Genomic DNA, 25323 nt, shown 5'->3' on the forward strand with positions numbered 1-25323 from the left:
GAGAGGTTTGAGTTTCTCTAAAATTGAGATTATTCTCTCATTTTTAATCTTGGCGTTTAAGGAGTTCTAATGATGATCTCCACCCAAAATCTATATTGTCCTTTACTATCTCCCTATTATGGTGGATACTGTAGTTATTTCTAATTTGTTTTTATTTTAGGAAGTATGTTTACAGCTTTAAATTTACATTGGTAATTTGTCTACTTAATTTATTTGAGAGTAGCCATTATTTTATTTGATGCTGATAAGAGTGACACTGAAGGCGTACCCAGTCACTCTAGAACCACTACATAGTTTGTAACACACAAGTACTACTTTCTGGTTACTAGGATGACTAGTTAAATACATTTATCCATTTGTGTAAGTTTTAATCAAAATTATCTGTTAACAAAATTCATTAAGTACAATTATCAACTTATCAAAACAAAGTCCATAAAGTGCAATAATTAGTTAACATATACAATAATGTAATTTATAAATCTTACCCTATAAATATTCTCAAAATGTGTACACGCTCTTTCTCACCCTGCCCCAACTAGATAACAACACATTCCCCAAGCCAACAGGATCTATAGTCCGCACCAGATCTCCTCTGTAACCATAACTACTTCTTAAATTTTGATCACTTTAGAACATTATTTGCTAATGCAAATTAACTTTGAAAGATCAAATTGTCCTAATTGTTTGCTTCAGTGCTAAACTAAAACCCAACAAATTGTAGGTTTGACAAATTTGTTAGATCTTGTACAGACTTTTCCAGCCTTTAGTCTGTCAAACCATATTCAAGTACACTGACTGTGTTTGTGTTCTTTAACCTTGTTTTATTATTAAGTCAAATCTTATCTTAAGTGGTGGGGAAGATGCTTTATTTTGTCTGAATTTCTTTGCCTTTCATGCTTGGAACCTCAGCAGCTCTAAAATTACTGCAACTGAAATTGTTTATGAAGTATTTGTTTCTCTCTTATTTTGTCTCCTCAGAATGTGAAGGTGTATATTTTCTGCATCAGCAAAGCTGCGTGGAAAAGTGTCCACCTGGCTTTTATAAAGGATTGGTTGACAGTCTCTTGGACAACAATGTTGAATCTTCACAAGTTTTGGCCTGCCTTCCTTGTCATGCTTCTTGCCGCACATGCAATGGGTTTGCAGCCAATCACTGCCTTTCTTGCCTCCCTCATTCACACTACAATGAAGTTGAGTTGAGCTGTTCACCCCAAATGCAAGTCAGCAGGGAATCTCCCTTGGAAAATGAGGAAGTAGTTGAACCACTCACTGAATCTCAAGTACCTATATGGTTTGCTTTTACCATCTGTGCCTTCATTATAATGGTATTTTTTATAATATTCATAGTTCTTCAGGTCAGGTCAGGATTCCAGTTCAGCAAAGTGAAAGTCTACACTCTACAAAACGGGAAAGGGATTATATCTTACAAAGGAATTTCTGACATGTGGAAAGATGGTGATTTATCTGAATCGGATTGTGAAGAATTTGATGTTGAGGGCCAAAGTGAAAGAACAGCATTTATAAAGAAAATACAAAGTGTCCTCTAGTATTCCTCTTTCAGTTGATCCCTCCCGTTACTGATGAAGGGTTATATGTCTCATTTTCACGGACTTCAGTGAAAAGTGTCTTAAGGTTACAAGAAATCCACATCTGTTTTTATATGGAATGTGGGTGCTTGAAATAATGTTGGACATAAACTCTCAAAGCTAAACTGTTAATACTGGAAATTGGACATTTTTCACAGCTCTTAACTGAGGTAGGTTGGTGTCTTTAGTTCCCAGCAAAACATGGTCAGGGCCATAGAATGGTAGAATGGAATGGATTATTTTTAATTCAGTATTGCGTGATAGATAATTATACAAATTTTAAGACTTCCAAAATTGACCACAGCACTGTACCTGGATAATTTGAAGTCAATTAATTTTGAGGAATTTGAAATTACTATTTAGACTTTCAGCAAAGTATTTCACAACATGATCAAAGGGGCCAGAGGTGACTTTTGAGTTGTAGAAACTGAGTTCGTTTCAAGGATTTTTTTTTTGCACTTTAATTTTTTTTAAATTTAATTTCATCCCTTAAAATGCTCACTGAACTGTAACTGAAGTTTGTATTTTTTTAAAATCTCAATGAAATCCCTCTGGCTTATTAGGTCACTCACTACCTCTGGTGGTTGTTTGAGGTATTCTGACCTGTGAGGTCTCTGATCGAACTCCAATCTGAGCTCAATTAGGGTACTCTATTTATGGTTGTGTACCCTTGGGGGCTGTGGGTGGAAGGAGGGAAGGAAAGTAATAGTGTTTTCCAATGCTAAGAACATACATGTGGATGTCTGACTGAGGTACAGGCTTGATGAGCTCAAAAGCTGATCAACTTGATAATCCTTCCTGTCAGAGCTGAGATATGAAGCTTGGCACTTAAGCAAGGTGTCAACAGCCTAACAGTTCCAGAAAGTGACAGTTACTGTCACCCAACCACAATCAGCAGCTTTAAGAAGGGAAGTTTAAAAAAATGTAAAACTTGTTTATCAGCAGGAAAGTTACCTTTAAAGGAAATTAGGCACTAGCCATTCTGGGGTAAAGAAAATAAGTTGAAGACAAACCACGTAAGTTTTGTTTGCATAATCTAAACAATTCATTTGTACCTGGAGAACTGATGGTGCATGTACTAACATGTATAACCTTGGACTCAAATTGAAGCTAGAGTCTTTGCCTGTTGTCAGGATTGATTCTAGTGACTAGTTCTGAATATCAAAGGCCTAAGGAACATGCGTGTAACTAAATGGGCATCTCACCTGAATGACTTGTTGGGAAAATGGAAAAATATTATTCTAGTGTAGTGGGAGGTGCTTTTGAGGTTAGTGCTAAAGTACAGTATTTGGCCAAGGAAGAAAGATATTGCAACAAGTTACTGATTTCGTAAAATATTTAATTTACGAGCAATAACACCACTTGGGGACAAAAGCCCCTAAGTAGTATAAATATTTATTGCACATCACATTACTTACTGAAGTGTTGATTTGAATCACCTCGGTAGCACTTTGTATTGTTGCCAGAACTCTTGCTCCTATTTAACACAGCATTATTTTCAAATTGTCTTCCAGTTATTTTAATTAAAGTATTTTACTATGAACATACTGTATGTGTTGCTTGGAGAAGTCTGATCTGAGGAAGCTGTCACAGTTCCTATAAAACAGCAAATAGAGCAGGTTGAAACTGGGCATTAAATGTGATTTTAATGTAAAGATTCATTTTCTTAAAGCAGGGGTGTCATCTGTAGTAAGAATTCTAAGTTTGGCATGTTGGATTTGAAAATACAAATGTGTTATTTTGTTGAACTGTTTGTTAAAATTTAAAGGAGTATTATTTAGATACCAGTTGCATTTTCATTAAAATGAAAAGATAAATGGGTGCCAATAAGTTATCTCTGGCACCTGAGCTATAATCCAGCCAAACCAGTCCAGTGGGAGTTCTGTCTGTACTTGTGATGTCCTTATTTGAAATGTCTGGGAATTCTCCATTTTAATTCCAAGAGGTGTGGACCCATCGCACAAAGTGCCCTTAATTTGGTGATAATTCTGCAATGTCTTTCAAGGGTAGTAGGTGTGGAAAATGCTACTGATGTCTGGTCCTCCAACAGTCATAAAGCAAAGCCTTGGACAGAGTCTGCTCTCATTGGTTTTATAGTCTGTACCCTCTGATCAGTGTTGCTACCTCCTTAGTTAAACTTTGGACACTTAAATTTCAGTTTTTCCTTTTTTACCATTGGTGCCTCCTGACCTGAGATGGTATGTTGTGCTGAAAATTCTGGATATTAGCTGTGAAAAATGTTTACCTTCTCTGCTTTTTGACTGTATAAACAAAAAAAAAACAATGAGCACAAAACATTGAGGTGGGTGGGAAGTCTTTCTCTTCAAGGTTCGGGGGGGGGGGGGGGGGGGGTGGTGCAGGGGCAGGGGGGGTGCTAAACTGAAATGGGAATTAGGAACAGCAAAATGTTCAGACCATTGAAACCCTCTCAGGGTGATTCACTGATGACATCAAGATTTTCTTCAATGAAGTAAGAGAACTGCCTCAGAAGATTAGCTTTTAAATACTGCATTATTCTTGATTTTTTTTTTAATGTATAAAAATTATGGGTAAAATGTTACCATTCAACATTCAAAAGAAAAACTTCAGGGCTAGTCAGGGAATCTTATCACAGAATTTGGTTGTATTTGCTATATATATGTATTTTCATAGCTCCTGCCTAGTCAAATGATCCATTTGTTCTGTATTGGGAAGTGTAATACTAAATCTTTTATTCCCAGCCAGTTTATCACAAAGCATATATAGCATAGCAGCACTAATACACTACAGAAAGAAATCAATAAAGCCAGCACCTCAGTGCTGTTCCATATGCTCATAATTCATCACTTCAAATTGTTCCCACAATTATCCTAGCCAATTACTAACTTGTTCCCTTTTAGTAATTCATCCTGCTGTTATGACAGTAATTTCCCTACAACACCGAAATCTAGAAGGATAAAATCTCTTGTTTAACGCACAGGAAATCCTGGTTCAAGTGAACCTATACCAAAAATTCACACCCCTTTTGCATTTCATCACAATCCAATTGGGAAAATGATGCATTCACACAACTTGTGTTGAATTATAATAGTATAAATGCGGAGTTATTGGTTTCACGTGAAATAATAGGGCAGGAGACTACATTTGACAAGTTTGAAATAAGATTTTAAGAATTTAGGATGGGTTGGATTGTTACCTTGAGCTAAAATTGAAAGTAGTCTGTTTTACCTGTGGCTGAGTTGCATTGAAAATGCCCTAATTTCTCCCCTTAACCAGGATGTCAGAGTATGTCTCGGTTGGAGAGAATTTAATGTTGGGGAGATTTAATTTTATTCTACAGGATAACTTGCTAAATGGGAATGATGTCTTCAGTGAAGCATTGTGCTTGTATCGCAACCTTGCACATGGTTCTTACAAGCCAAACAAAATGGAGTGAAAAAGATTCTTTTGGACCTCATTTGAAATTGACCAATACCAGTAGCTATCGGGTAGAAGCCCTAACGTTGGTCATATTTTGTGCTAGGCTGAAACCAGAATAATAATTGGGGTAGTACATTTGACCTCAATATCCCTACGATCAGGAGCAGCGGAAAGTCACTCCTATTCCTAACTGGACACTGGTCATCCCGAGTGGAAAGTGCATCTGTAGGAATGTCAGGTAAAGGTGGGGCTTAGTTTGATTCTGACCTGATTTCAGTTAAATAGACCACTACCTTCCATTGAGCTAATATATGGTGTATGGCCATCTAAGTAATGTGTAGCAGGATGAACTAAGCCCAGTTAGAACTGTCACTTTCAGGAATTGAGGCAAGAAAAATATCATGGGAACAAAAATAGTTTATTACTGATGCTTTGTGCAAGCCACGTTCAACAAGTGGGATTTTAATATTTGACATTTTCGGGTAAAATGGAATGATCATAATTTGTCATTAAAATTAGGTGGGTTCCTGGTATGGAAGTTACAGTCTAGTCCTACACGCTGCCATCCCAGACTGTCCTGTGTGGTTTAGCAGCCTTAGTAACACAATTCCCGATTTCTCTTTACACCTGACTTTGCACTGTATGCACAATATTCTTTCCCTCATTAGTGCCACAATAGCAGTGCTGATTTTGTCTGGCTTTTTTGAACTGAGTGAAGTGATGGCACCATTTGACTTTTAATAAAGCAATATGATTGTGGGCCTTGGGCTGAGGTTGGGAAATATGTGATTATCAATCAAGAATTCATGAAAAATTATTGTAAATAATTGTAAAATATATATTATAAACCACAATTTCATAATATGCAACCTCTTAAATGTGTAAAGGCGTTGAGCAGTATGTATGTGTTCCTCGGGGAAATCGTGAGAGGAGTTTGATTGTTCTGGTGCTTTGGATGATGAGAGGAAATGACTTTGCTTGTTCTGCTACTTTGTTCTTGCAGTGCATTGTGGGATACTTGAGGGTGGGGTGGAAGAAAAGGGACACAGAGCTATAATTAAAATGCTGTTGCGTTCTAGCAGTCTCCTCTTGTACAGGAGGTTTATGAATCCTTGTACAGATTTGTACACCCCAGTTCCATCCCTGCCTTTTTTTTTTGCACCCAGGCACTTGGTTTGGTGCTACATTTCTCTTTCCAGTAAAGCACACCTGTTTTCCAGATGTGTTTCTGACTGGGAAAGAAGGGGATAATCTTGCCTGTTCCAATTGATTTGATTTAGACTCCATAAACTTTTCCATCCATTCCTAAAACCTCTCTTCACTGATGAACCGCTCCAAGTTCCTTTGTTCGTCAATGCACTTTAGACTGAGTGACTATTTTTGATGAACCCCCTGCAAATCGCAATTGTCTTTTATTCCAGCTCTTTGTTTCTGCACCCACCATGTTGAAACACAAACCAAAATCTTTTAGTTTTGGAAGGGTTGGGAAAATAGCTAGTGAAATAGGTTAATAGCATTCTGGAGTGTTAATTTTTGAAGAAATCATTGACAGACTAGCTTACAAAAAATATTGAGCATGAACAGATTAATGTGGTTGTTTTGACCCCTTTGCACAGTTCTTAATAGTTTTATCGTGCAAAATGTATAAATTGTTATAGTTACCTAGAGTATCTGGGTCTCTAATTGGCTTGTTGACAATGTGCTGGTCAGCATTAGTTTTATGCATTTACAATGACTAATCACCAATAACCTATATCCTAACCAGGTAAAAACCAAGTGGCAGAAAAGTTGCACATTTTGGAGATTGAGTGTACTTGTAGTTAATAAATAACACTTAAATGGGTTCTTTTTCCCTTCCTGTCATTTTGTGTAGCTATGTTGCACTAATATATTTTATCATTCCAAATCTTATGCATTAATCATTCACAAGGTCAAGTCTTTAATTGAAAGTGCTACTTAAGAAGCTCTCCCAAGGGCTTGGCAGATGAAGATATTCTGCAGGATAGCACTGAGCCATATGGAACAGAATGTTCTTGGGCTGATTCTCAAGGTGTGCAGAGTCATAAATTTCAGGCAAGATGGCACTACAGTTGAGCTCTGCACCTGAGAATCAAGATAGTGAAATTAGAATTTTTATTAATCTATTTAGTACTTGCTGTGGTAAATTAGCCCATCAATTCACATTGCCAAAGCTTGCATCTGAAGACACTATTGAAGAGTGGAAGGCAGCTTGCACCTGTGAAACAATATCTTAGTCTGAGTTGAGCCTTTGGGAGAGATGGGGAGTAAATTACGAAGTGGAGCATATGAGAGAAATGTGCAACACCCAAAAACATTCACAAACATTAAAATGAAAGGGCTACGTAATCTCAATAGCAGTTTTTATTCCACAGTGCAGTGCACTAAAACACGAGAGATTCAGGCTGCTTGCTGTGATGTCCAATTGCTATAATGCTGATATTGTGGGTGATTTACCAAGATATGTAAACAGACATATTTTTGTACAATATATAGTGCACAGTAATTTTCTTGTAATATAAAAATTGCTTAAAAACAAATTACTCTTATTTAATGGATGTGGAAATATTGTCATAGATTTACTTAAAGAAATTAAAGACTGTTTCAAAGCAAATTTGTTGTATTTATTTCTAACAATGACAAAAGTCCAATCTTTTTAAGATATTTAAGTCTTTGCAGATGCTGTTTTTTTATCTCTGCTTTGCAATTTGTTTTTATTTTTAACTTCATTACAGCTTGATTAAGAAACCTGGTGTCACAAGAGTTTCTATGTTGCCACATTGCACTGATCTATGGTTGAGGGGTGAGGATCGGTGGTCAGTTGTGGGAAGGTGGACTTGTGACTCCTTTGAATACAAATGTGTTGATTATGTGATATAAAAACCAGGAGCACTATGATGAGAAGTAGATAGCCAACTGTAAGTAAACTCTTCTGAATTTGGAATTCTGATTTTCAGAGGAGAAGACTAAGCATTGACTCCCTATGAAACAAAAAGAGGCCGTTCTGCCCATCGGCTCTGCACTGACCCACTGAAGAGTGTCCCATCCAGACACACCCTATCCCCACAGTTAGCATGACTAATCTACCTACTTATACATCCATGAATACTGAGGGCAATTTAGCATGGTCAATCCACCTCACCTGTATATAGTCATAGAGATGTACAGCATGGAAACAGACCCTTCAGTCCTACCCGTCCATGCCGACCAGATATCCTAACCCACCTGTCAGCACCGACCCATATCCCTTCAAACCCTTCCCATTCATATACCCATCCAAATGCCTCTTAAATCTTGCAATTGTACCAGCCTCCACCACTTTCTCTGGCAGCTCATTCCATACACGTACCACCCTCTGCGTGCAAAAGTTGTCCCGTGGGTCTCTTTTATATCTTTCCCCTCTCGCCCTAAGCCTATGCCCTCTACATCTGGACTCCCCAACCCCGGGGAAAAGACTTTGCCTATTTACCCTATCCATGCCCCTCATAATTTTGTAAACCTCTATAAGGTCACCCCTCAGCCTCCGATGCTCCAGGGAGAACAGCCCCAGCCTGTTCAGCCTCTCCCTATAGCTCAAATCCCCCAACCCTGGCAACATCCTTGTAAATCTTTTCTGAACCCTTTCAAGTTTCACGACATCTTTCTGATAGGAAGGATACCAGAATTGTACGCAGTATTCCAACAGTGGCCTAACCAATGTCCTGTACAGCTGCAACATGACCTCCCAACTCCTGTACTCAATACTCTGACCAATAAAGGAAAGCATACCAAACGCCGCCTTCACAGTGAACCCAGCAGAAGCCCATACGGGCACAGCGAGAATGTGCAAACTCCACGCAGACAGTTGCCCAAGGCTGGAATCGAACCTGAGTCCCTGCTGAAATAAGGCATGTTGCCCCAGAGATCCTTTATCTGATGAGTCTCCACAGGATTTGGTGTGATTCACCAAAGTTCAAAGAAAATTTTGAAAAGTACAACGGGGGAGAAAAACAGTTTTCTGAATACATCAACAATTCTCAGCAGGATTTGTCTTTGAATAAGATTAACCAGAAACAGGCAGAGTAGATAAATTGAACTGATCCAGTCGACCAACAGAATAGCCTTTCAACAGGTTGAATGGCTACAATTGTAATTTTATTTATTGTTGCTACATATACCTAGGTTTTGCATGCAGTACAGAAAGATCATAACCTACAAAGATCATAGGGTGATTGAACAGAGTGAGAAACAAATTTACAGCTGCAAAGAAGGTGCACCAATAGCAAGATCAACATTAGATTTTGCATTTGACAAGTCCTTTCAGAAGCCTAATAACAGAAGGAAAGAGACTATTTAATCTGTTGGTTACGTGTGTTTACGTCTTTTATCTTCTGCCCAACAGAGGAGGTTAGAAGTGATTATAACCATGATGGGAGGGGTCTTTGGCTGCCTTTGAGGCATGAAGTATAGACGGAAGTTTGGCTTGCATGATGGACTGGGCTGTATTCACAGCTCTCTGTAGTTTCTTATGGTCTTGGGCAGAGTGGTTGCCAAACCAATTCTTTCAATGTTGCATCTGTAAAAGTTGGTGAGAGTCCTTATGAACAAGCTGAAATTTTATGGTCTCCTGAAGATGAAGAGACGTTGTGCTTTCTTCACTGTCATATCAATGTGGGTGATCCAGGACAGATTGTCACACTTAGGGACTTAATGCTGTTCACCATCTCCACCTTGATGTAGATAGGGCATGCCCTCCTTGCTTACTGAAGTTGATGATCAGCTCTTTAGTTTTGTTGACATTGAGGGAAAGATTGTGACCTTTACACCATGTCACCAAACACTACCTTTTTCCTGTGTTCTGCCTCGTTGTCTGATATCTGGCTGACAACAGTAGTGTAGTCAGTGAACTTGCAGGGCCCCAATGTTGAGGACTATGGTCAAGAAGGTGCTGTGGCCTATCTTTGATTGCGGTCTGTGAGTTAAGAGATTGAGAATCTAGTTAAGAGGACAGAGCAGAGACCTAGGTCTTGGAGTTTGGGGAATAGTTTGTTTGGGATTATAGTCTTGAAGGTGGAGTTGTTGTCAATAAATAGAAACCTAACGTAGGTATCCTTGTTATTCCAGATGTTATTTGATATAATTAACTACTTGTTAAATAATTTTAGTAGAGTGACACCAAAGAATCTTGGAAATTCATTGTCACCTTTAATCTCTAGAACTAATTTAACCATTTTAAATTGGTTCTTAAACCTTTCTATATTATCTACATAAATTGGTTAACTATTTAAGCAAATGCATGGCCTATATAGTATGTAATCTCAGTAATTGCTGTAACCCAAATATTCGATGCAGTGTGTGCAAGATGAGTAATTATATCTGTATTTCTTCTCAAAAGGAAGCATGCTTAGAATTGCTGAGAGATTAAGACTCATCTGAGTAGATCATTCCCAAATGAATATTTCCTTGAATGTACGTAGTTCATGCTGTACCCTGTTGATAAGACTGTAAGAAATAAGAAAAAGATTAGGCCTTTTGGCCCCTGAGCCTGTTGCACCATTCAATAGGATCATTGCAGATCAGACACTCATCAGATCCACTTTCCTGCCCTTTCCCCATAACTCTTGATTCCCCAATTGATCAAGAATCTCTCCATCACAGCCTTAAATATACACAAGGACTCTGCCCCACAATACTCTGTGGTTAGCAGTTCCAAGACGCTCGACCCTTTGAGACAAGAAATTCCTCCTCATTCTCAGTCTTGAATTGGTGTCCCTTTATTCTGAGACTCCACCCTCTGAACCTAGACACTCTCATGAGGGAAGTATTCTCTCAGAATTTACCCTGTCAAGTCCCATAAGAATCCTGTATGGTAAACTAATGGAGAAAATGAAGTCACACGCTGTGTAGGGTGTTCTAGCTAAGTGGATAAAGAACTGATTGAGCAACAGAAGACAGTAGTAGTTGAAGGGAGTTTCTCGAAATGGAGAAAGGTGACCAGTAGTGTTCCACGTGGATCAGTGCTGGGGCCACTGTTGTTTGTGATATACATAAATGATCTGGAAGAGGGCATTGTTGGTCTGATCACTAAATTTGCAAACGACACCAAGATTGATGGAGTAGTGAATGCATAGAGGACTGTCAAAGAATACAGGAGAATACAGATAGATTGGAAAATTGGGTGGAGAAGTGGCAAATGGAGTTCAGTCTAGGCAAATGTGAGGTGATGCATTTTGGGAAGTCTAATTCTAGAGCGAATTATACTGTAAACTGAAGAGCCTTGGGGAAAAGTTGAGTAGAGAGATCTGGGAGTGTAGGTCTATTGCGCCCTGAAGGTGGCTGCACAGGTGGATAGAGTGGTCAAGAAGGCATATGGTATGCTTGCCTTCATTGGATGGGGTATTGAGTATAAGAGCTGGCAGGTCATGTTAAAATTGTACAAGACCTTCGTTCGGCCACATTTAGAATACTGTGACAGTTCTGGTCACCGCATTAATAAAAGGAGGTGGATGCTGAGCTGAAAATGTGTTGCTGGAACAGTGCAGCAGGTCAGGCAGCATCCAGGGAATGAGAGAATCGACGTTTCAGGCATAAGCCCTTCTTCAGGAATGAGGAAAGTGTGTCCAGCAGGCCAAGATAAGAGGTAGGGAGGAGGGACTTGGGGGAGGGGCGTTGGAAATGCGATAGGTGGAAAGAGGTCAAGGTGAGGGTGATAGGTCAGACTGGGGTGGGGGCAGAGAGGTCAGGAAGAAGATTGCAGGTTAGGAAGGCGGTGCTGAGTTCGATGGATTTGACTGAGACAAGGTGGGGGGAGGGGAAATGAGGAAACTGGAGAAATCCGAGTTCATCCCTTGTGGTTGGAGGGTTCCTAGGCGGAAGATGAGGCGCTCTTCCTCCAACCGTCGTGTTGTGGTCTGGCGATGGAGGAGTCCAAAGATCTGCATATCCTTGGTGGAGTGGGAGGGGGAGTTGAAGTGTTGAGCCACAGGGTGATTGGGTTGGTTGGTCCGGGTGTCCCAGAGGTGTTCTCTGAAACGCTCCGCAAGTAGGTGGCCTGTCTCCCCAATATAGAGGAGGCCACATCGGGTGCAGAGGATGCAATAGATGATGTGTGTGGTGGATGCTTTGGAGAGGGTGCAGAGAAGGTTTATGAGGATGTTGCCTGGTATGGAAGATGCTAGCTATGCAGAGAGGTTGAGTAAGTTAGAATTGTTTTCATTAGAAAAAAGGATGGTGGCCGGGGGGGGCCTGATTGAGATCTACAAAATCATGAAGGATATAGACCGGGTAGATAAGCTTTTTCCCAGTGTGAGGGATTCAATAACAAGAGGTCACATGTTCAAGGTGAGAAATGAAAAGTTTAAGGGGGATATATGCGTAAAGTACTTTGCACAGAGGGTGGTAGGTGCCTGGAATGTGTTGCCAGTAGAAGCAGGCATGGTAGATTCATTCAAGGTGTATCTGGACAGATTCATGAATAGGTGGGGAGCAGAGGGATACAGATGCTTAGGAGTTGGATGATAGGTTTAGACAGTGGATTTGGAGTGGCTTGGAGTGCAGAAAGGCCTGTTACTAGGCTGTAAATTTTCTTTGTTTCATTGAGATCACCTCTCATTCTTCTTAACTCCAGTGAGTGAAGATCCAACCTGTTTAATCTTTGCTCAAAAAACAATTCCTCCATTTCCAGGGATCATCTGAGTGAATCTTCCCTGAGCTGCCTCTAATGAAGTTTATAGGTGGCACCCGGTCGTCTTGCAAGACCATGGATCTGCGCCTAGGAAGTCTTGCTTCAATCTTTGATAGAGCAGCGTCTGGTGTGGCTGTAGAGGCCCACATGGGAGTGGCAGTCCTGGCTGCAGCGACTGCACTTGAAGACACTGTTCTTTGGTGCTGTTTCTTCAGCAGATGCATTTTTCTTAAGCAGTAAGCCTCCGCTACTCTTTTTTAAGACCTCTGTGTAATTCCAGACTCCACCAAGAGCGATCGTTTGCAATGTCCTCCCATCCTTCGATGTTCATATGCAGTGACTTCATGTCTCTCTTGCAGACATCTTTGAAATGAAGATGGGGCTGCTCTTTTGCTGGAGACCAGTTTCCCATCCAGCAGATCCTTTGGGATCCTCCCGTCTGACCTGCGGTGCCCTTGGACCAGCCAGTGAAGATGGCGTTGGTGCAGGGTGAAGAGGCTGGGTAACTGGGCAGGGGGCAGGACATCATTGGTGACTCTGACAGCCTATTTCATGTCCAGGATGCGTCTCAGGATGCGAAGGTGGAAGGCATTCAATGTTGCTCTTGTCTGGGGTGGAGGCTGCAGGTCTGCTGCCCAAAAGCAGTGTGCTGAGGATGCAGGCCCCAGATTGCAACCTTGGTGTGCGTCGTTAGCTTTCTGTTCTCCCAGACCATCTTTGTCAGCCTGATGAATGTTGAGGCTGCTTGTCCAATCCATCTATTGATCTGAGTCTAGGGGGAGACTGTTGGTGGAGCCAGGGTGTGTAAACTTGTGGACAAACTCCAACTCGTCTTTGGTGATGGTAATGGCAGGGGGTGGTCAACGCCTTGACCCAACACATTGGTCTTCTTTAGGCTGATGGTGAAGTGGAAGTCCTGGCAGAGTTATGAGAAGCTGTCCATGAGTCGCAGTTGCTCTTGAGTGTGTTGCCAGTGCCTTGTCATCTGTAAATAACATGTCCCTTATGAGTACTTCACGAACCTTGGTTTTTGCCCTTAGCTGGGACAGACTGAACAGCCTCCCGTTCGATCTGGTGTAGAGGTAGACAACAAAGGTGTGCTTCAGCGTGACGGCGAGGATGATACTGAGCAGGGTGGGGGCTAGCGCACAGCCCTGTTTCACACCACTGTAAATGTTGAAGGCTTCTGAAGAAGAGCTATCAAATTGAACAACTCCCTCCATGTCGGTGTGGAATGACTGAGCTACCCTGAGGACCCTCAGGGGACAGCCAATCCTGGTGAGGATTTTGCACAGGACATCTACTCACAAGGTCGAAAGGAGAAGATCATGTCGATCGTGGAGCATTCTGACCTGAAACCGCACTGAGATTCAGGATATACATTTTTGGCAATTTTCTGCAGTCTAGTCAGAACCACTCGAGTGAGTGATGCTTGGCAAAGAGACTCCCCGGTAGTTGTTACAGTCGCGCCTTTGCCCTTTTTATGTAGGGTGACAATGTTGCAGTCTCATGTCTTGAGGCACTGCTTCCTCTTTCCAGCACTGGCGCAGTCGTTTGTGCAGGTGGTTTAGCAGGACGCCCTTTGTGCACTTGATGGCCTCTGGTGGAATGCCATCCAATCCTAGTGCATTTCCACAGGGCAGGCTGTTGATTGTCGACTGCCGAAGAGCTGAGTAAAGCAATGCATCCAGTTCCTCCGTGACAGGCATGCATTCCACAGTGTCTACTACGCTGTCTGAGATGCTGCTTTCTCTGGAGTAGAGTTTGGAGTAATGCTCCACCCATATCTCCATCTGCTTGCCTTTGTCTTTTGGTCTTGCCTGTTTTGGTTTTCAGTGGGGCAGTCTTGCTCTGGGTTGGACAGATGGTTTTCTTGATCCCCTCATACACCCCACAGATGTTGCCTGTATCAAATGATGACTGAATGCTTTCGCATAGTTGTCGCCAGTAATCATTTACGCAGTGTCTGGCTGTTTTCTGGGTCTTGCCTCTTGCTGTTCTTGGTGTTTGCAATGTTCCCTGGGTAGGGTGGCATTTGTGCTCGAGTAGTGCAACATGCTTTGCATCTGACAGCGGTGAGCTTACTTGAGCTCACTTCAAACAAGTCCTGTGTCTTGCCCTGTTTCTTCCCAAAGGCCTTGAGTGCAGTGCTTTGGATAGTGACCCTGAGAGAGTCCCATCTCTGCTGAGCATCATCTCCTGATGGGTCTACAAGGAGCATGTTTTCCAGTGACTTCCAAGTTTATATTCCCTTAAATAATGGGACCAGAAGCGCTGCCAGTATCCGGATGTGGTCTCATCACCTTGTACTGTTACACTAAGATATCCCTATTCTGATACTCCAGTGCCTTTGAAATAAGGACGAGCATTTCATCAGCCTTTCAGATTACCTACTGCCCATGTGGTGCTGGGTTTCATGCACAAGTACCCCCCAAGTCCCTCCTTTGTTGCAGCTTTCTGCAGTTTCTGACCATTTAAATAATACTCCTCACTTCCAAAATGAACAACTTCACATTATACTGTTCGCCGAGCTGGGAATTTGTGTTGCAGACGTTTCGTCCCCTGTCTAGGTGACATCCTCAGTGCTTGGGAGCCTCCTGTGAAGCGCTTCTGTGATCTTTCCTCCAGCATTTGTAGTGGTTTGAATCTGTCGCTTCCGGTTGTCAGTTCCAGCTGTCCGCTGCAGTGGCCGGTATATTGGGTCCAGATCGATGTGCTTATTGATTGAATCTGTGGATGAGTGCCATGCCTCTAGGAATTCCCTGGCTGTTCTCTGTTTGGCTTGTCCTATAATAGTAGTGTTGTCCCAGTCGAATTCATGTTGCTTGTCATCTGCGTATGTGGCTACTAAGGATAGCTGGTCGTGTCGTTTTGTGGCTAGTTGGTGTTCATGGATGCGGATCGTTAGCTGTCTTCCTGTTTGTCCTATGTAGTGTTTTGTGCAGTCCTTGCATGGTATTTTGTACACTACATTGGTTTTGCTCATGCTGGGTATCGGGTCCTTCGTTCTCGTGAGTTGTTGTCTGAGAGTGGCGTTGGTTTGTGTGCTGTTATGAGTCCTAGTGGTCGCAGTAGTCTGGCTGTCAGTTCGGAAATGCTCTTGATGTATGGTAGTGTGGCTAGTCCTTTGGGTTGTGGCATGTCCTCGTTCCGTTGTCTTTCCCTTAGGCATCTGTTGATGAAATTGCGCTGGTATCCGTTTTTGGAGAATACATTGTATAGGTGTTCTTCTTCCTCTTTTTGCAGTTCTGGTGTACTGCAGTGTGTTGTGGCCCTTTTGAATAGTGTCTTGATGCAACTTCTTTTGTGTGTGTTGGGATGGTTGCTTTCGTAGTTCAGGACTTGGTCTGTGTGTGTGGCTTTCCTGTATACCTTTGTGGTGAATTCTCCATTCAGTGTTCTCTGTACCCTCACGTCTACGAATGGGAGTTGGTTGTCCTTTTCTTCCTTTCTAGTGAATCGGATTCCTGTGAGTGTGGCATTGATGATCCGGTGTGTGTTCTCTATTTCTGTGTTTTTAATGATTACAAAGGTGTCAACCCAGAGTTTGGGTTGAATTTGGGGTAAGACTGTTTGTTCTAATCTTTGCATTACTGCTTCTGCTACGAGTCCAGAGATGGGTGAGCCCATGGGTGTGCTGTTGATTTGTTCATATATTTGGTTGTTGAATGTGAAGTGTGTTGTGAGGCACAGGTCCAGTAGTTTGAGTATGCCGTCTTTGTTGATAGGTTCAACATCCTGTTGTCTGTTCTTTATGTCCAGCAGGTTGGTTATTGTTTCTCTGGCTAGGATTTTGTCGAATGAGACCATGGTTTCTTCCTTGTCTATGTGTATATTTCTGATGATGTCCAAGAATTCCTGTGTTGATTGTGTAGAGTGTCTGGATCCGCTGATCAGGTGTTTCAGTTTCTGCTGTAGTTCTTTAGCCAGTTTGTGTGATGGTGTCCCTGGTAGTGATACTATGGGTCTGAGTGGGATGTCTGGTTTGTGCACTTTAGGTAGTCCATAGAATCTGGGGGTGGTGTTGCTTTCAGGTTTCATTCTTTGCAGGTCAAACCTGGTTATATCTCCATTTTTTTTTAGGTTCCTCAGTGTGTTGTTTATCCTATTGGTGAGCTGTGGGGTGGGGTCAAACTCCCTCTTTTGGTAGATGTTGGTATCTGCAATTAGTTGTTGTGCTTTTTGGATGTAGTCTGCATTGTCCAGGATGACTGTCATTCTACCTTTGTCTGCTGGTAGTATGATTATGTTCTTATCGTTTCTTAGTGATTTTAGGAAGACAGCTAACGATCCACATCCATGAACACCAACTAGCCACGAAACGACACGACCAGCTATCCTTAGTAGTCACACATGCAGATGACAAGCAACATGAATTCGACTGGGACAACACTACTATTATAGGACAGGCCAAACAGAGAACAGCCAGGGAATTCCTAGAGGCATGGCACTCATCCACAGATTCAATCAATAAGCACATTGATCTGGACTCAATATACCGGCCACTGCAACGGACAGCTGGAACTGACAACCGGAAGCGACAGATTCAAACCACTACAAATGCCGGAGGAAAGATCACAGAAGCGCTTCACAGGAGGCTCCCAAGCACTGAGGATGTCACCTAGACAGGGGACGAAACGTCTGCAACATGAATTCCCAGCTCGGCGAACAGAACCACAACAACGAGCACCCGAGCTACAAATCTTCTCACAGACTTTGGTCACCTTATACTCCATGCACACTGTATCCCTCACAAAACTACCTTTTGACCAAATTTAGTGTAGTCAGCCATATGGTTACAGTACATTCACTTCCTTCATCCAAGTAATATATTACAAACAGTTGTAGTGCTATACTGATCTCTGTGAAACCCTGCTGGTCCTAAGTTGGGGAAAAAAAACCTTATTCCCATTCACTGCTTGATGATGAGCCAATTCTCAACTCCATGCCAATATATTACTTCCAGCACCAAGAACTCTATTTTAACCTCTTGTGAGGTACCTTATGTGGAATGCCTTATGAATGTCCAAATACAAAGCATCTACTGGATCCTCTCATGTCTAGTTGAGAAAACTCTTAAATTAATATCAAAGTGTGGTGCTGGAAAAGCACAACCAGTCAGGCAGCATCGAGGAGCGGGAGAGTCAATGTTTCGAGCTTGAGCTCTTCATCAGGAAGTGAGGGGCTGAGAGATAAAGGGGAGGGGGTTGGGGGGGGGGAAAGTTGCTGGGAATGTGATAGGTAGATGAAGGTCGGGGTGATGGTGATAGGTTGAAAAGGAGGGTGGAGCAGATAAATGGGAAGGAAGGTGGACAGGTAGGACAGTTCAAGAGGGCAGCACGGAGTTGGAAGGTTGGATCTGGGATAAGGTGAGGGGGGAATGGGAAATGACGAAACTGGTGAAATCCACATTGATCCCATGTGGTTGGAGGGTCCCAAGGCAGAAGATGAGGCGTTCTTCTTCCAGATGTCAGGTGGCTAGAGTTTGGTGGTGGAGGATACGTCCCAAAGATGCTCTCTGAAACATTCCGCATGTTGGCGTCCTCTCTCCCCAATGTAGAGGAGACCACATCAAGAGCAGTGAACACCGTAGATGACGTAGAAGTACAGGTAAATCTCTGTTGGATGTGGAAGGATCCTTTGGGAAGTGACTGGGTAGGTGTGGGCACAAGTTTTGCACTTTTTGCTATGCCAGGGGTAGGTGCTGGGGTGGGGGGGTGGACTGGTGGAGGGCATGGACCTAATGAGGGAGTCATGGAGGGAATGGTCTCTGCAGAACACAGGGGTGGAGAGGGAAATATATCCCTGATGGGTGGGGTCTGTTTGTTAGTGGCGGAAGTGGCAGAGGATAATGCATTGTATCCAGAGGTTGATGGGGTGCAAGGTGCGGACCAGGGGGTTCTGTCAATCTTGCACTTGGAGGGTAGCATTCAAGGGCGTAGGTGCAGAAAGTGGAGGCGATGCGCTGGAAGGCATCGTCTACCACGTAGGATGGGAGAATGCAGACCTTGAAGAAGAAGGCCATCTGGGTTGTTCTATGGTGGAATTGGTCCTCCTGGGAGCAGATGCAGCAGAGGTGGAGGAATTGGGAGTAGTGGATAGTGTTTTTACAGGAGGCAGGGTGGACAGTGGTGCAGTCCAGTTGTGGGAGTGGGTGGGTTTGAAGTGTGTGTGTGTGTGTGTGTGTGTGTTGAGTCGGTTGCCAGAAATGGGCATGGAGACCTCTAGGAAAGGGAGAGAGGTGTCTAAGATGGTCCTGGTGAACTTGAGATCAGGATGGAAGGTGATTGTGAAGTTGAACTGTCCAACCACTTCATGGGAATGTGAGGTGGCACCGATACAGTCATCAATGTAGTGGCGGAAAAGGTGGGGAATGGTGCCAGTGTAGCTGCGAACGATGTACTGTTCCATGTCCCTCATGTAAAGCTGGGGCCCAGGCAGGTGCCCATGGCTCCCCTTTGGTTTGGAGGAAGTGGAAGGAGTCGAAGCAGAAATTGTTGAGGGTGAGGACCAGTTCAGCCAATCGAATCTGTCTGTGGAAGGGTACTGGTTGTGTCAGCGAAGGAGGAGGAAATGGAGCAGCTGAAGGCCTTCATCATGGCAGATGCCTGTGTACAGGGACCTGATGTTTGTGGTGAAGATTGGGGGCAATGGAAACACAGGTCTTGGAGGAGATGGAGGGCGTGGGTGGTGTCCTGAACGTATGTGGGGAGTTCCTGTACCAAGGGGGACAGGACAGTGTCAAGGTTTGTGGAGATGAGTTCTTCACAAGGGCCGCAATTTCCCCTCCCACGTGGTTGATGATGCCCTTCAGCACATCTCCATTTCCTGCATCTCCGCCCTTGAACACCGCCTTTCCAATCACAAATAGGACAGAACCCCCTGGTCCTCACCTTCCACCCCACCAACCTCAAGATACAATGCAACATCCTCTGCTATTTCTGCTACCTATAAACAGACCCTACCACCTCTATCTGTGTTCTGCTGAGACCATTCCCTCCATGACTCCCTGGTTAGTTCCACATCTCCAACCAACTCATCCTGCACTCCCTGCACTTTCCCCTGTCACCACAAGTGCAAAACCTACGCCCACACCACCTCCCTCACCACCATCCAAGGCCCCAAAGGATCCTTCCACATCTGACAGAGATTTACCTGTACTTCCACACATCATCTACTGATTCTGTTGCTCTCAATGAGGTCTCCTGTACAATGGGGAGACAGGACGCCATCTTGGGACATACATCAAACAACCCCTCTATCCCGTGGATGAATACTTCAACTCACCACCCCCCCCCCCCCCCCCCCCCCCCCCCACTCTGTCAAGGATATGCAAGTCCTGGGCATCCTCCACAACCAAAACCAAACCACCCGATGCCTGTAGGAAGAACATAGAAGAATACAGCGCAGTACAGGCCCTTTGGCCCTCGATGTTGCGCCGATCCAAGCCCACCTAACCTACACTAGCCCACTATCCTCCATATGTCTATCCAATGCCCGTTTAAATGCCCATAAAGAGGGAGAGTCCACCACTGCTACTGGCCTTAACTTCTGCCTTGGGACCCTCCAACCACATGGGATCAATGTGGATTTCACCAGTTTCCTCATCTCCCCATCCCCCACCATATCCCAAATCCAATCTGCCAACGCGACACTGCCCTCTTGAATTGTCCTACCTGTCCATCTTCCTTCCTACCTACCCGTTCTACCCTCTTCTCTGACCTATTGCCATCACTTCCCACACCGCCTCCCATTTATCTCTCAGCCCCCTTGGGCCACCCCGTCATTCCTGTTGAAGAGCTTTTGCTTGAAACCCGACTGCAGTCCTCACTTTCTCTGAGTTGATTAAAACTCTTAAATTAGTCAGACACTATTTCCCTTTCATGAAACCATGCTCAGTCTACTTGATAATGATTCGCCAATGCTATTGCATCCTTAATTAATTCCAATATTTTCCTAATAATAGACATTAGGCTATTTGCCCTATAGTTAGTTTTTGCCTCATTCCATTTTGAAAAAAGATTTCACATTAGCAGTATGCTAATCCTCTGTCCAGAATCCAACAATTCTTGGAACATTCCAACTAGTGGATCCACTACCTCTGCACTCAGTGGATTTGTTACTATGGCTGCAGTCCATGGAGAACATTGTAACTGCCTGATCCTTAAAGAATTTGAACAAATACTTGACATGAGCAGAAAAGTAGGAATAAGCTGAATAGTTTTTATTTTGAGAGGAGCTAATAGTTTGTGGACAAGATGTGCAGGTCATTGGACTCATCCACCGCCAAACCACAACAACCCGACGGTCGGAGGAGGAGTGTCTTATCTTCCGACTGGGAACCCTCCAACCGCAGGGGATGAACTTGGACTTCACCAGTTAAATATTCTTACAAAGATGTGCTGAATGCTTGTTAAACCCAGGCACTGGCTGATTCCGGTCCAGCAAGAGCATCTGTGGACTACCCTGAGAATGTGGATCAGTGGTGCTGGAAGAGCACAGCAATTCAGGCAGCATCCGAGGACAGGCAAAATCGATGTTTCGGGCAAAAGCCCTTCATCAGGAATAAAGGCAGAGAGCCTGAAGCGTGGAGAGATAAGCTAGAGGAGGGTGGGGGTGGGGAGAGAGTAGCATAGAGTACAATAGGTCAGTGGGGAAGGAGATGAAGGGGAGAGGGGAGAGGGGAGAGGGGGGAGAGGGTGGAGTGGATAGGTGGAAAAGGAGCTGGGCAGGTCGGACAAGTCCGGACAGGTCAGGGGATCAAGTTGCTGGAGGTTAGAAGCTAGGATGAGGTGGGGGAAGGGGAAATGAGGAAACTGTTGAAATCCACATTGATGCCCTGGGGTTGAAGTGTTCCGAGGCGGAAGATGAGGCGTTTTTCCTCCAGGCGTTTGGTGGTGAGGGAGCGGCGGTGGAGGAGGCCCAGCACCTCCATATCCTCGGCAGAGTGGGAGGGGGAGTTGAAATGTTGAGCCACTGGGCGATTTGGTTGATTGGTGCGGGTGTCTCGGAGATGTTCCCTAAAGCGCTCTGCTAGGAGGCGCCCAGTCTCCCCAATGTAGAGGAGACCGCATCGGGAGCAACGGATACAATAGATGATATTAGTGGATGTGCAGGTAAAACTTTGATGGATGTGGAAAGCTCCTTTGGGGCCTTGGATAGAGGTGAGGGAGGAGGTGTGGGCGCAGGTTTTACAGTTCCTGCGGTGGCAGGGGAAAGTGCCAGGATGGGAGGGTGGGTCGTAGGGGGGCGTGGACCTGACCAGGTAGTCACGGAGGGAACGGTCTTTGTGGAAGGCGGAGAGGGGTGGGGAGGGAAATACATCCCTGGTGGTGGGGTCTGTTTGGAGGTGGCGGAAATGTCGGCGGATGATTTGGTTTATGCGAAGGTTGGTAGGGTGGAAGGTGAGCACCAGGGGTGTTCTGTCCTTGTTGCAGTTGGAGGGGTTGGGTCTGAGGGCGGAGGTGCGGGATGTGGATGAGATGCTTGGAGGGCATCTTTAACCACATGGGAAGGGAAATTGCGGTCTCTAAAGAAGGAGGCCATCTGGTGTGTTCTATGGTGGAACCCCTCCTCCTGGGAGCAGATACGGCGGAGGCGGAGGAATTGGGAATGCGGGATGGCATTTTTGCAAGAGGTAGGGTGGGAAGAGGTGTAATCCAGGTAGCTGTGGGAGTCTGTGGGTTTGTAGAAAATGTCAGTGTCAAGTCGGTCGTCATTAATGGAGATGGAGAGGTCCAGGAAGGGAAGGGAGGTGTCCGAGATGGTCCAGGTAAATTTAAGGTCAGGGTGGAATGTGTTGGTGAAGTTGATGAATTGCTCAACCTCCTCGCGGGAACACGAGGTGGCGCCAATGCAGTCATCAATGTAGCGGAGGAAGAGGTGGGGAGTGGTGCCGGTGTAATTACGGAAGATCAACTGCTCTACGTAGCCAACAAAGAGACAGGCATAGCTGGGGCCCATACGTGTGCCCATGGCTACCCCTTTGGTCTGGAGGAAGTGGGAGGATTCAAAGGAGGAATTGTTAAGGGTGAGGACCAGTTCGGCCAAACGAATGAGAGTGTCGGTGGAGGGGTACTGTTGGGAACGTCTGGAGAGGAAAAAACGGAGGGCTTGGAGGCCCTGGTCATGGCGGATGGAGGTGTAGAGGGATTGGATATCCATGGTGAAGATGAGGCGTTGGGGGCCGGGGAAACGGAAGTCTTGGAGGAGGTGGAGGGCGTGGGTGGTGTCTCGAACGTATGTGGGGAGTTCCTGGACTAGGGGGGATAGGACAGTGTCGAGGTAGGTAGAGATGAGTTCAGTGGGGCAGGAGACACCACCCACGCTCTCCACCTCCTCCAAGACTTCCGTTTACCTGCACATCCACTAATATCATTTATTGTATCCGTTGCTCCCGATGCGGTCTCCTCTACATTGGGGAGACTGGGCGCCTCCTAGCAGAGCGCTTTAGGGAACATCTCCGAGACACCCGCACCAATCAACCAAATCGCCCAGTGGCTCAACATTTCAACTCCCCCTCCCACTCTGCCGAGGATATGGAGGTGCTGGGCCTCCTCCACCGCCGCTCCCTCACCACCAGACGCCTGGAGGAAGAACGCCTCATCTTCCGCCTCGGAACACTTCAACCCCAGGGCATCAATGTGGATTTCAACAGTTTTCTCATTTCCCCTTCACCCACCTCATCCTAGCTTCTAACCTCCCGCAACTCGATCCCCTGACCTGTCTGGACTTGTCCGACGTGCCCAGCTCCTTTTCCACCTATCCATTCCACCCTCTCCTCCCTGACCTATCACCTTCATCTCCTTCCCCACTGACCTATTGTACTCTATGCTACTCTCTCCCCACCCCCACCCTCCTCTAGCTTATCTCTCCACGCTTCAGGCTCTCTGCCTTTATTACTGATGAAGGGCTTTTGCCCGAAACGTCGATTTTGCCTGTCCTCGGATGCTGCCTGAATTGCTGTGCTCTTCCAGCACCACTGATTCAGAATCTGTTTTCACCGCAAATGTGTCCAGATCTGAGTTCCTCCAGCAATTTCTGTTAACATTCACCAGACATGTCCCTGGGATGGTTAGACTGTCATGTGATGAGAAATTAGGAAAACTGAGCCTGTATTCTCTAAAGTTCCAAAAAAATGAGAAGTAGTCTCATTGAAACCTGCAAAGGGTACTCAGGGTAAATGCAGGTGAGATGTGGTCTCAGTTAGGAGTGAAAAAACAGGAAGCTGCTTTGGACCAGGGTGCGGAGAAATTCTTTTACTCAGAAGCTTTAGAATTCTGTGCCCAAAGGACTGTGGAAACTGAGTCATTAAATATTATCAGATTGGTATTTAGAGACCTGTCAATGACTTAAAAGGATATGGGGTTAGTGGGGTAGGGGCAGAAAGGTGTTGAAGTGATCAGCCGCGATGCTATTGAATGGTGAACAGGTTCTCTAAGCTGAATGGTTTACTCATGTCCCCATGAAATATCAGGCACATTTAATAAAGTAATGCAACGAGTATCCTTCCCACGCACTCAAGTGATGAGATAAACTTGGAAAGACCAATACGAGGTTTTCACACACAACATTCGGGTGGAGGTGTGTAATGGTTTGCTCCCACCTCTGTGTGTCACTGTTGCTGAATAATGTATTCTGTTTTCAGAGCTTTAATAATTTTATTGAATTTGTTTCTTGGCAACCAGTTGCAATTCTGCCCAAGCCAGCATTCCTTCAATGGAGAAAGTGAGGATTGCAGATGCTGGAGATCAGAGTCAAAGAGCGTGGTGCTAGAAAAGCACAGCCAGTCAGGCAGCATCCAAGGAGCAGGAGAGTCAACGTTTCGAGCATAAGCTTTTCATCAGGAACGAGAGGGTCCCCAAGGGGGGCTGAGAGATAAATGGGAGGGGAGTGGCACTGGGGGAAGGTAGCTGGGAATGCAATAGGTAGATGAAGGTAGGGCGGTGGGGTTGTTTAGTGCATGTCCCAGGGATCTCTGGGACAAATACAACATCTTTCAAGTCCGTAATAAAAGTTAAAGGACTTCCTGTCTAGTGAGTTAATTCTGAAGTGCAAGCACTCTAAGTAAACATGCTGGTTAGTTATGCACACCTGTTCATGGGGCTGGATCACTAATTAATCTGGGTTGAGGAACTGATGTTTAATGTGGAGATGGATATTACTCTTGATTTAGAAATGTGTCATTGGATCTCTTGCTTTCACCTGAACAAGCACAGAGTCTCCACTTATTATTTATTTGGACAACAATAGATGGGTATGCAATGGCATTATGCTGTCCATTGAAATTTGTTTGGGAATTGTGAATAAGATATAACCAAATATAACAATTCCTCAGATATTTTAAAGGCTCATATCATGTGCTAATGGCATACAAAATCCCATTAGATGGGCAAATGAGTTGAGGAGTGGCAGAAGGATAAATGTGAGATGCTGCATTTTGGCAAGGCAAATCAGGGCAGGACTTGTACACTTAATAGTAGGGCCCGGGGAGTGTTGCTGAACAAGGAGACCTAGGGTGCAGGTTCATGGTGCATTGAAAGTCAAGTTGCAGGTAGACAGGGTCGTGAAAAAAGTGTTTGGTATGGTTGCCTTTATTGGTCAAAGCATTGAGTATAGGAGTTGAGATGTCATGTTGCAGCTGTACAGGACATTGGT

At 44.3% G+C, this 25323-nt stretch overlaps 1 protein-coding gene and 1 long non-coding RNA gene across 3 annotated transcripts in view; one reads left to right on the forward strand and one right to left on the reverse strand.

The window, feature by feature from the left end:
* LOC122542575 (furin) overlaps positions 1-7617 on the forward strand; it is a 105472-nt gene extending 97855 nt beyond the window's left edge. For both annotated transcript variants that reach the window (XM_043680489.2, XM_043680487.2), the window contains one exon: positions 979-7617. In XM_043680489.2, coding sequence (XP_043536424.1) covers positions 979-1547 — 569 coding nt within the window. In that variant the 3' untranslated portion in view covers positions 1548-7617. The remainder of the gene's footprint in view (positions 1-978) is intronic.
* LOC148137549 (uncharacterized) overlaps positions 1-25323 on the reverse strand; it is a 132064-nt gene that overhangs the window by 15176 nt on the left and 91565 nt on the right. The gene's annotated exons all lie outside the window — the stretch shown is intronic.

This window comes from Chiloscyllium plagiosum, unplaced genomic scaffold (assembly GCF_037043375.1).
Source record: "Chiloscyllium plagiosum isolate Xiang-an unplaced genomic scaffold, Cpla_swu_hap1 HiC_scaffold_42, whole genome shotgun sequence".
Taxonomy (NCBI): Eukaryota; Metazoa; Chordata; class Chondrichthyes; order Orectolobiformes; family Hemiscylliidae; genus Chiloscyllium; species Chiloscyllium plagiosum.